Source organism: Cydia splendana, chromosome 5 (genome assembly GCF_910591565.1).
Source record: "Cydia splendana chromosome 5, ilCydSple1.2, whole genome shotgun sequence".
Classification (NCBI taxonomy): domain Eukaryota; kingdom Metazoa; phylum Arthropoda; class Insecta; order Lepidoptera; family Tortricidae; genus Cydia; species Cydia splendana.
This window is the reverse complement of record NC_085964.1, coordinates 18069431-18081909: the sequence shown is the minus strand read 5'-3', so window position 1 is coordinate 18081909 and position 12479 is coordinate 18069431. Positions and strand designations below refer to the sequence as shown.

Sequence of the window (12479 nt, the reverse complement as noted above, 5' to 3'; positions counted from 1 at the left end):
CGCCCTAGATACGTTGATAGAAGGTACATAGGTAATCACCAAAATGTTGAAGTTACTTATCTAAGTTTTTATGAAATGGATTCTCAACCATGCCTACGTGCCTATGAAATAATTTCGGTTTACCATTGCTAAGGACAGTTAAATTGCAATTGTTTATTTTGTATAACTATCTAGTAGTAGTGAGGAAACCAGGCTGATTCAAATAAGAAAAAATAGTTCCCCTGACCTAAGGCAGTCATCGTCAGTGATTTTGTTTTACAAAGTTACTGCGAAATGTTTTATAGTAGGTACTAGTTAGTTGGGGTACCATAATAGACCGGGAGATAGTGACACATTTTACTGGGTCATTTGTACCAGTATGGCGGTTCGTCAGGGGTCTAAGCATGTAATGAAGGAAAGAAAAATGATGGTCATAGCGCTGGTACCGGCGGCCCAATCGCGTGGGCGTTAGTCGAACGTGTCGGATAAAATACGAGTGTCGAACGATTTGTTCCACAAAAATCCTCGTATTTTCCGATAGTCCATAAAAAAGATGTAGGCGGTAGCGTAATGCCATACTTCTCCGGTGTGACTTACAGCCCGCCATACTGAGGCGAACACATTAATTAAAAAAAAACAATTCAACCATTTGTGCCAAGCTAATTTTTGCACAGGTAATCATCGTCGAGCAGCCATTCATGGACATTACCATGCCATACTCTTCGGACGGTTCCAAATGGCCGCCATACCGCCGCAAGGGAGTTAATTTTTTTTTTTGTTAAACGATTTGTACCAGTATTGCATTTAAATTTTTGGAAAGTATTTGATAAAATGTGACCGTTATTATAATTGCCATACTTATAGTAGGGGGATAAAGTGCTGCCATACTTGAAAAACTTATTTAATCGACACGTTTCAAAAATACGACTATGTATACGTAAAATAATTTTTTACAGCATGGCATCATCATATTCTGTTTGTTTGGATACAATTGTACCTAAAAAAATATATTTCAGATTATAACTACGGGGCGGACGACTGTGAGACTTAAGCCAAGACTTAAAACAAAAAACAATTTTTTGACGATTTGTACCAGTATGGCATTTGGATTTTTTGAAATTATATGATGCAATGTGACCATTATTATATTTGCCATACTTCTAATAGGGGGAAAAAGGGGCACCATACTTGAAATAAAAAAAAAAATATTGTACACATTTGCCACCTCCTACAGGTATGGCATTATGAGATTTCCATTTATGATCACACAGAAAGTCTTGAAAAAAAATTACAAGATGGTACAACTCGTTTAGCAATAAAAAAAAATTAACTCCTTTGCGGCGGTATGGCGGCCATTTGGAACCATCCGAAAAGTATGGCATGGTGATGTCCATGGATGGCTGCTCGACGATGATCACCTGTGCAAAAATTAGCTTGGCACAAATGATTGAATTGTTTTTTTTTTAATTAATGTGTTCGCCTCAGTATGGCGGGCTGTAAGTCACACCGGAGAAGTATGGCATTACGCTACCGTCTACTTCTTTTTTATGGACTATCGAATAATACGAGGATTTTTGTGGATCAAATCGTTCGACACTCGTATTTTATCCGACACGTTCGACTAACGCCCACGCGATTGGGCCGCCGGTACCAGCGCTATGACCATCATTTTTATTTCGTTCTTTACGTACTTAGACCCCTGACGAACCGCCATACTGGTACAAATGACCCAGTAAAATGTGTCACTATCTCCCGGTCTATAAAGATAGAGAACACGCTCCCGATGCTAAGAGATACATAGAGTTATCAAGAAAAGTCTGCACCGATTTTGATAGCCCACGCAGTGCAAGTGTTATTTATACGTCATCATTTCATAGAAGTTTGACGTTTAAAATAACACTTTTCTTGGTATAACTCTATGTATCTCTTAGCATCCGGAGCGTGTACCTAGTGTGTGATTTAGGCATAACACGATAATTAAATAAAACAAATGTTCCAAAATTAAATAACTTCTTTTATTTTCAGAGTCAAATTTGTTTCCTACATAAACGTGTTAGAATGACAGGCGCAGTAACATTAATTGACCATTACACTAATGGTACCGCCACGCGGAACTTGGTGCGAGAATGGAGGGCGGCGCCGCGCGTCAAGCCCCACATGTGGCACCACCTTTAAACATCTCTGTGCAACCAGTATAACTTGGCTTTCAACTTCGTAACAGCTAATCGTAGTCGGAGGCCAAGATTTATACTGGCGATGTGTTCGATAAGTATAAATAACAGCCCGGCTGAGGACTAATTATTTTTTTAATTAACGTCTCCTCGTAATTAACGTCTTACTTAAAAAATAAGCAAAATAACTGAAAGATGCGAAATATGTTGCACATTCTAAAGGTGGTTACACATGTGAGCCCGGGAGCGATGCGGCGCGACTACACAGTTAAATACTACCGGTTTTATTACAGAATTTTCATAATACTATAATAATGTAGATTTTATTTTATTAACTATGCAATAATGATCACAAATACCCATGAACCGAACGCGATCTTAGCTTTCTGCAACCTTTTAACAATAACTACACTCCTCTAATGGCTTCGGGACCGGGCGAGGCTTTAGCGACTCTGTAACGAGACTTCAATACTCGTTTCGTGAAAGATCGTTACACAGGAGCTCCCTTTCTAATAAAAGGGGTTAAAAAGAGGTTTCCGCCTATATTCTAAGTTAGAATCTTTCATGAAACTGATTGCTTGTTCGCTGGCGTTCTCCGTCGAACCACTGTAGTGTAATTTCGGAGTACGGAATACGTGTATACAAGTCTCACCCTTAAGACTCGCCCTTGTTCGCTAAGCGTTGTCGCCGCCCCTCCAGAGATGTCAGCCGCGTCAGTACTACGATCCAATGCCACGAACATCTAATTTAATCAATAATCAACAATTATCGCCCAACTCTAACACTACACGCTTTACCATTTTACAATCAAGTGGAAAAATAATTTTTGTTCCTCCGTCGTCGAAATCATCGCGATCCATGTTCGTCTCGTACTCACATGGCAAAACAAAATTATACAACGCGACGCTCGGCGGCGGCGCGGGTCCGGACCGGGACCCATATGTGGTCCTCAAGGCATGTGGCATGTCACTCAAGCAATGTGGCAAGCCAGCTTTGTCAGCCAAATTTGAAAAATGTAGGCACGAAGGATCGACCTCTTATATAAATTTTGAATTTTGCGCCTTTTACTAGTGACAGAGTTGTCTTGTCTGAGTATATGTACCTATACAGCGGCCCCAGGCCGCGCCGCCGCCCGCAGTAGTCATTGGAAAGACATTAACTACTCTCCGTATGCTTATAAGAACACTTCATAAAACAGCTTTATATTATACTACACAATTTACACATTATTCGTAGGTTTACATTTTTACACAGCGATAATAATTGTTTTGTAGTCTTCATTATATATTCTATTTACTCCCGAACGCTAAATATTGTCGCATATTAAGCATTTTTTTTACATTTTTATGTAGACACCGCATGGTCATTGGTGTCTGAATACTTTTATTTCCACAAAATACTCTTTCTCTCGACGCCGTACCGTTACCGTAGAGGCCGCGAGAGGTTCTACGCACTTTTTGAACACCATATTAGTCACTATTTTTATTCCAAAACGTTAAGTAACCGAGTACACAACTAAAGCTAACTTTCAAAATTAAACTACCGAATTTTAATAAACGTTTTCGTGAATAGGATGAGACGCATCGAGTACACGGGAAGAATCGGAACTCGAACCGCAAGCCCGAACGTAAACTATAAATGCTGACAACATTGTCTTTTGTCTGGAATGACACTAAGGAAATGTTCTACACCAAGATTTAAAACATTACTTCTAAAGCATATAAATATGTTAGAATTTTGAAGACCGATCATTCTAATCGGACTTTACAAAAATCGACTCGCGTTAGTAAAAAATATATTAAATTTAGAAAATTATGGCAAAATATTGGCGAAGTGTGTCGAATCGGCTCCCCGCGAATATCTACAAGTCAAACACCAAACGAGCGCGAGCGTCCGACGGCGGCCGCGCATATTTACTAGCCCCCACACAAACGAACCGCGAGAACCAAAACGTGCGCCCTAACCTTTACGACTAACAAAGAAAACTGTGACGATACAATATAAATAGGGAACACTTTTACTAGTATGCGAAACACGAACCGAAGTCGACTCCGGGACCGCCTTCGTTTCGGAGCGGGCGTCCGCCGCCGCGATCGAACTTTGGCCATCGCACACGAACGGAGGGAAACGGGGGACGAAACTCGCTATTTACATAAATAATGCGCGCAATATAAAATATCTGAGCCCGGAACCGTCCGGGGTGAACGTTCGACTATGGCATTGCAAGTTTGTGACTGTAACGGCCGGAGTACATCGCCCCCGGCGCTACCAGGTGCTGGTGAGATGGAAGACGAAGGCGTAGTAGAGGCGCGTGACGCGCGGCAGTGACGCCCGCGCCGGCAGCCGCGCCAGGAACCACGCGCAGTGCAGGTTGCAGGGCACGCCCGCCGCCGCCGTGACCCCCCCGCCACGCGCCGTGACACGAGTGCCTGCCGGCCGTGCCGTCACCGCCGCGCCTGCTGGCCGTGCCGTCACCGCCGCGCCTGCGCACGGGCGTGACGCGCGCGTCGCGGGTGCGCCGCCGCGCCGGGACGAGGCGGCTCCGGCCCAAGCGGTATATTATAGGTCCCTGAAACAATATGCCCATCATCTAAATATTATCAGCGCGGGACGGTAACTATAGTTAGCGCACGCGCTGATCCAATTAAATGTTTGTATCGCCGTAAAAAAAGGGTGTAAGGTGCAGCGGGCCAATTTCGACTGCGGGATAATTTCAACTAATCGAAATATCTTCCATATTTTACATTATTAACTAGAGTGCCATAATATGTCCAGATAGCGAAAAAGATGTGTTGTGTGTGATTCTATTTAATAATGTAAAACATGGAAGATATTTCGATTAGTTGAAGTTACCCCGCAGTCGAAATTGTCCCGCTGCACCTTACACCCTTTATTAACATTAGTTAGTATGGCTGCGTACCTATTTCTTCATGATACATACATACTACCAAAGTTAAACCATAGATTAAAGAATTATCACTGTATCGTAACCATTAACCATCAAAGCGATATATTTTTAACATTAGATGAATGATTACAAATAAAAAGTAAAAATATTTCATTTGAAGTAGTAAGTGCACAAAATAATTTATTTTCACGAAAGAATAGGAATGAAATGTAATGGTATTACCTTACCTACCTCATCCACTGCTGCGTATTGTGGTGCGACGGCGCGGGCGCATGCGTCTGTGTGGCCACCCTCTGCACCACCTACGATTTAAAAAAAATATCATTTTACAATTTTTCAAAAAAGTACAAAAGCGAGATACATTTTTTTTAAGCAAGTTAACTAGTTTTACAGTACATAACAAATATAGTATGGCCTTTCTGATTCTGATAATTCACTCGCTATAAAATTTGGCCTGCCCCTGTCCACCCATGCTCTAAAGACTGCAAGCTGCTTAAACAACACGAACGACATGAGACACCGCGCTATGCCACCACGACATCGAGAAATTACCTACGTCATATCACCCAGCGATGCCAGCTCAGCTGTTGGTTGCAGGATTTACATATTGCCTTATAATTTGCTGCTTGTTTTCATCAATCAATCAATCATTTATTTATTTATTACAGGCACCTGCCGCGATAGCAGAGGACGCTGGTTCGATTCCAGCCTGGAGCACTTTTTCTTAGTAAATGACATTTATTTCAGTTTATAATTTATTTATTTCTTTGAATGCGGTACATTTTTAGATATAATAAAAAAATTGTTCCGCACATCCTGCCTGCATAGGCATGTTTTGTCAATTTGACAAAGTCGTCAAGCGATTAAAATACAATAGAGCGACCTGCTGCACGAAGGCGCGCGTGAGGTGCGGCGCGCTGCGCTCGGCCTGCTCGAAGGCGCGGCGCAGCTCCTCGATGGCCGCCACGCTGCCCGCGCCGTGCTTGCGCGACAACTGACAATAAACATACATTTGGTCACAATTTATACATTACAGCCCTAGGGAGCTGTCCATTAATTACGTCATCGATTTTTGACGATTTTTGACCCCCCCTCCCCTAAAATCATCCAAAAATCATGCTTGGAATGACCCCGTTTCCTCTTACGTTATGCTACCATCATCCGATGTCTAGAATTTTTTAATTATTCTTTTTTTTTTTTTTGAAATGACGTAATTTGAAATGACGTAATTTATGAATAGCCCCTAGGGCCAAATTTAGGATTTACGGACCGCATCGCCTACGTGGAATAACATCTTTTACGAGCAAGTGTGATGAAAAACTGATTTACAGCTCTGCTAGCCTATGACGTCAACTGACTCGCGCGGCTACAAACCAATATCAACCTTCGTGCATTCCCACAAGGATCACGATGACGTGTCAAAGTTCAAAAGATTAAATTTTAGGGACACACACACTCACACTTTTGATCATGCCAAAATTTTTTTCATAAAATAAAACTCAATAGTAGAATAGAATATTACATTCTATTTTTTGTTTGTTGTCTTACACACAGTTACAGAAAACTAGTCACATCGAAGTTTCGGATTCGGTAGAAAATCCGGTTTCAATCGCACACTGCAGAAAACAGTAGCCGGGTAAAATATGGTAAATGTGTAATTAAAATTTATATAAGATATCCGAAAATGACTTACCTCATTTAGTAGCGGGTAAATAAGCTGGTGCAAATATGCCTGATGCTTTTTGACTTTTTCCTCACTATTCGCTCCTCTGTGGTCCAAAGCCTGCAATGTAAATAAAATAATTACGATGTAATGTTGTTACATTAAAAAGCGGTTATATTTAGGTACTAAATAATCCGCTTAGCTAGCTTTTCTAGCCTAGAGTAGAGTGTACACCAAGGGTGGAAAGTCACCAATTTCATGGTTCGAAGTTAAAACGGATGTGCACACCACTTGCGTGACGTGTGCGTACACGGTTTCAAAATTATAGCGCACGCGCACGTCTACGCACTCTCAGCCGGTGTGCTCTGACCTTTAATGTCAATAATGGACACTTACGGCTTTATTGTAGGCTAGATGGTCGCGCTGCGCGGGCTCGTGGTCCTGGCGCTCGGGGCGGTCGCGGTCGTTACGGTCGCGGTCGCGGTCCCGGTCGTTGCGGTCGTTGCGATCGTTACGATCGCCGCGGTCGCGGTCCCGGTCGCTACGGTCACGCTCCTTGGCCGCTCGCGGCTCCGTCACAGCCACAGCCACCGGAGACTGTCGCGGCTGGAAAGTAAAAGAGAGGCCTTTGAAATGTAACCACAATTTTTGTTAATAGTAGCTATCAAGTGGAGGCAGATCTCCGGGAGCTCGGCGTCAGTGAAAATTGGCGTGAATCCGCGCAGAACCGAGTAAAATGGCGTGCTCTTGTGTTGGAGGCCAAGACCACAGACAAAACATCCTCCAGACTGAGCATAGTCGCGCTACCCCCTCTGCCACGCATACGGTAATTTTACTCCATGTTCGAGTCGAAAGTGTCTTTGTGTGACGTCCGTGAACTCGTTCGTCGTTTGAACGGACCAATCACGGCACGGGACTTCGCTCACCTCGTCCCGCGCACCCCCGCATTTTTGGCATCATCGGTTGCATGAAATAATTGCTCTAAACTCGGTCTAGAGGATTCCTAGTCTATGGCCAAGACTCATTTTGGGTCATCGCGCCAAACTATAAGTACATAGTTAGTAGCCATCCAAAAACATATTCGTCTAGCTCTAGCGGATTTCTTTATAAGCAAGGTAGTGTAGTAACCCATAGCATTGGTCGTAATCCAAAGCTTTTCTTCGCTCCGCTGGATGACCCTCAATGCTATGGTTGATTTCCGCCCGTCTCCTCTCATCTCCGCTTTAAAGGAAAGGCAGCCTAAAAGTAGGCCTAAATTAGGGGTAAAAAAAGTTTACAAATGCCTATTCAGCAGTGTTGGGCATAATGCAATAAATTTGTAATTACATTAGGTACGCATTAAATTACATTTAAAGCAAATTACTTGTAATGCATTATCGTAATTGAATTGAATTAAATTAAATTTGAATTACCTGGTAATTTTTAATTGAAATTACATTACGCAATTACGTTGTGTAAACTATTTATTACTTACACAAACAGGATCAATTTACCCACGTGGAATGGTTAAGGAGTAATAGTACAAAACGATTAAATACATACAGTGTATATTTTTCATTACTCTACTATTTATAACTCATTTATTTACATACAATATATGTATATACACTGTATAAACACTGTATAGTGGTACTACTAAACGAAATTAATAACTAGCTTAAATCTAAAATAGGCCCTTGAGGCATTGTACCAAGGATGCTGGCGGCATTTCCTCATTTCCTGTGTATATTTTTTGATGTCTAACCGCTAGAAAAGCTAATATCGATTTCAAAATTCATGTTTAGAATACCCGGAGTTCCAAAAACCGAACCGAAAAACTTGTTTTTTTCCTTATGTTGATTTCTTTTTATTTTTGTATCCTATGTAGGTACAAAGTCTTGCAAATATATATACCTATTTATATCAATTATCTAAATACATGAAACATTTTTAGCAGCGCACACATTTTAAGATATACCTATAAGTAGTAGTTCGCCTCGATCTAAGACACTCAAGTTATCGTTATACGTATGTTATCGTCTAACAAACTATCAAAATTTAAATTAAATCGAAATTCACAGCCGACTCAGTAAATGTGTCAGTCCAAACCAAAAGGGACCTTGTGGCGGACAATGAGTTATCTACGGGATTGAAATCTAGATACATATACCTAACTATTAATACAAGAATCAACCCACCTAAAAATACCGCCATAAGGTCCCTTTTGTTTTGGACTGACACAAATAGCGTCCAAAGTTGAATGTAAGAACTAAAACACGTACTAAAAAACTTACACAAGTATGTAAAAAAAATAGTTGAAAATTTTGAGGATAAGTTCCGTAAGATTGAGTTGCAAAATTAAAACACAAACCCACAAACAAGTATAGCATGCTATATAAAAACAATGAAAATGTTTTACTAAGTGAGTGTAATTTGTAATGCATGAAGTAATGCATTACGAATTAAAATTACAAAATGTAATTTCTAATTGCATTGCGAATTACATTTTGTAATGCAGTGAAATTTTAATGCAATTAGAAATTACATTTCCGTAATTTCAATTCATAATTCAAATTACATTTTGTAATTGCAATTCATAATTCGTAATGCAATTACTTTTTGCCCAACACTGCTATTCAGTTAATTGTGACGCCAAAAGTCTTCCATCCTCCATAAAAAAACAAAGATCCAAGAGACAGATCTCCGATGGAAGTGATCTCAGGTCTAATATGCCAGCATTAGTCGAGAGACCCCGAGACATGCCGAGAACGAGTATGTACATAGTTCTCCTTTCTCGTTTCGTCTTTTTCCGATTGGGTCGGTTTTTTGTCGAGACTCTTGGCGAGTGTGTAAAGGTGGTATTCAATATGTCCAATATCTTTGTCCAATGTGTATTGCGTCTCACATTTTGCTTAATGAGAGATTGAGACGCAATGACATTGTACAAAGATATTGTACAGGTGGAATACCAACCTAACATAGAATATGGTTAGTACTGACCGGCTGCTTGTCGGTGGAGTTGTTGTTGTTGGGCTTGGCGTCCTCCTCGCGCGCGGGCGACGCGCCGTTCTGCTTGGGCGCCGCCACCACCGTAGGCGACGGGATCGCTGGAAACAACACACACCACTTGTGAGTTATAGTTGGTCAAACCAATTTGTCAGTCAGTAAGAACCAGGAAAACTATACTCATCCTTTTCTTTTGGGTGCTAGTACTAGTGTAAGACAAAGATAGTATGATTTTCTCTGTCTGTGATTGAAATGAGACAGTCCTTTGACAAACTATATCTGTTTTATTTCTTCTTTTTGTTATGCAATAGGTATGGTTTTGGATGATATTAGTTCAGGATCGAAACAAGTGGCGTACTAGAAGAGAGGCCTATGCTCAGCAGTGGGCGATGAAAGGCTGATATGATGAATAGGTAGGTACAGTACTTAAAATTATGTACAGATTAATTGAACCTTTTCGCGAGACGACTCTATTTATTCGCGCTCATGAGATGATTCGCACTACCCACTTATCGATACGGTTCCGCTTACAGAACGGAGCGACTCTGAACCTTAGTACATATATTTTGTGAGCATGAGCATCAAGTGGACCAAGGAGACGGCTGTAGATCAGGCGGGCATGCGAGCAGAGTTTTTTTTTGTTACCGAAACCTAGTTAATAGATTTTGTTAGTTACTACTTGTATTGCTAATAGTTAGTTACTTGAATTTCTAATAGTCAAGGCGGATCCACACCCCGCTAGTGTCCGAGCGGGACCTCGCTAACCTATAGTATATCGCCGTCTCGTTCACATTATAGAGCGGGGTACGGATCCGCATCATCGTGATAACGTAACTGGTGTTCTGAATACACGTACCGTTCTCCCTGGTGTCGATGGCGGTGAGGCGGCGCTTGTTGTCGAGGTCGGGGTGCTGGATGGCGCGCGCGGCCGCGCCGCCGCGCACCGTCATGATCCACGGCTCGTCCGCCTCGCCCGAGCCGGCCGGGTCTCCTCCCTGCGACACCGAGGATACTAGTACACGTACCGTTCTCCCTGGTGTCGATGGCGGTGAGGCGGCGCTTGTTGTCGAGGTCGGGGTGCTGGATGGCGCGCGCGGCCGCGCCGCCGCGCACCGTCATGATCCACGGCTCGTCCGCCTCGCCCGAGCCGGCCGGGTCTCCTCCCTGCGACACCGAGGATACTAGTACACGTACCGTTCTCCCTGGTGTCGATGGCGGTGAGGCGGCGCTTGTTGTCGAGGTCGGGGTGCTGGATGGCGCGCGCGGCCGCGCCGCCGCGCACCGTCATGATCCACGGCTCGTCCGCCTCGCCCGAGCCGGCCGGGTCTCCTCCCTGCGACACCGAGGATACTAGTACACGTACCGTTCTCCCTGGTGTCGATGGCGGTGAGGCGGCGCTTGTTGTCGAGGTCGGGGTGCTGGATGGCGCGCGCGGCCGCGCCGCCGCGCACCGTCATGATCCACGGCTCGTCCGCCTCGCCCGACCCTGCGCGGCTCTCCTCTCTGAAACACACAGGGAGGTACTGAGTATCGGCAAACAAACTATCCCCGGCCTTTGCAAAAGCCACCGCCAAAGACGTCAACTGACGTGCGCGGCTTAGCCATCAACCTTCGTGAATTCCGACAAGTTTCATGATGACGCGCCGCGCACGATAGGCGTGGCGTTCAAAAGGCTAGCCTCGGCCCCGGAACGCACACTCTGAGATTTAGCCGTACGTTTGTGGCTTCGGTATCGAGCCTGCGCGCTTCTGACACTCTGAGCGTTCGTTTTGTAGCCTTCGAGTAAGTCTCTTATACAAATATTAGGGCAAACTGAAAGTGTTTAGAATAGAAAAAGCTGAAGTAATTAGGACGTTACTCTTTATTTTAATGCGTGCTTTTATCTCTTTCTGACCACGAGTACAAATTTTCATTAGGATAGGATTACCCTGAAGCGCACACAGCTCATTCTTCCAATGCCTTTTTTGTATAGCAATTTTAGGTCCTCGGAGGTTTTGTATGAAATGCATGCTTCTCTATGATCATCCGTTGAATAACTACAAAAGCGATTAAATGTGTAATTTAAAAAATAAACAGACGTACAAGAACTAGGCTTCATTATGAAACTATAACTGAAGCCTAATGTAACTCTGTTGTTGGCTGAGCCCACAATGAAAATCGTTATAAATAGTAATACGAAAAAATTCTTAGGTCGAAATTGGAATAACGCTCGACGTACAATTTCCAAATTGCCATCAATCCTGAAACACAGATAATGACCAAATTGCATATACCCCAAAAAATGTATAAAGAGGTATATTTTTATAAATAATATGCCTCTTTTTGTTATATGATCTCTAAGTAGCCTTTTCTAAGAACTTTCAGAGTTGCCGAATACATAGGCGAACCCGTCATCAAAGACTTGGCTATTTCACGAGAGCCGATTTGACGAGCGCTGCGGATAAATATGGGGCTTGTCTTGGCGAAAAATCGACGCCTTTGTATTTACATACTACCGAATTGATAATATTGACAAACGTTTCATACAGGAAAGGTTTTATGATCAAACGGCCAACAAACAAACGGATTACGTATGACCTTCCAAACACTCATTTTATAAAAATGGTATCTTATATTCGTTAGGTATGCAAATTAATGGTATCTTGAACGCTTATCGCAGAGATAGCGCCAATGAATGTGGCTTTCAAGTATTAATATTGATTCGTCTTTAAAATAAATCAATATGACATGCATGTATGTAGACTGAAGTTACATAGCTCTATTGCAATTTCAC

The 12479-nt window shown here is 42.6% G+C and overlaps 1 protein-coding gene across 1 annotated transcript in view; it reads right to left on the bottom strand.

The window, feature by feature from the left end:
- Window positions 1–1972: 1972 nt before the first annotated feature.
- Window positions 1973–12479, bottom strand: part of LOC134790396 (MAP/microtubule affinity-regulating kinase 4) — a 92803-nt gene continuing 82296 nt past the window's right edge. The window contains exons 6-13 of the mRNA XM_063761163.1: window positions 10889–11209; window positions 10563–10816; window positions 9701–9807; window positions 7118–7327; window positions 6752–6841; window positions 5942–6052; window positions 5290–5360; window positions 1973–4719 (exon numbers count right to left, since the gene is read on the bottom strand). Coding sequence (XP_063617233.1) covers window positions 4710–4719; window positions 5290–5360; window positions 5942–6052; window positions 6752–6841; window positions 7118–7327; window positions 9701–9807; window positions 10563–10816; window positions 10889–11209 — 1174 coding nt within the window. The 3' untranslated portion in view covers window positions 1973–4709. The remainder of the gene's footprint in view (window positions 4720–5289; window positions 5361–5941; window positions 6053–6751; window positions 6842–7117; window positions 7328–9700; window positions 9808–10562; window positions 10817–10888; window positions 11210–12479) is intronic.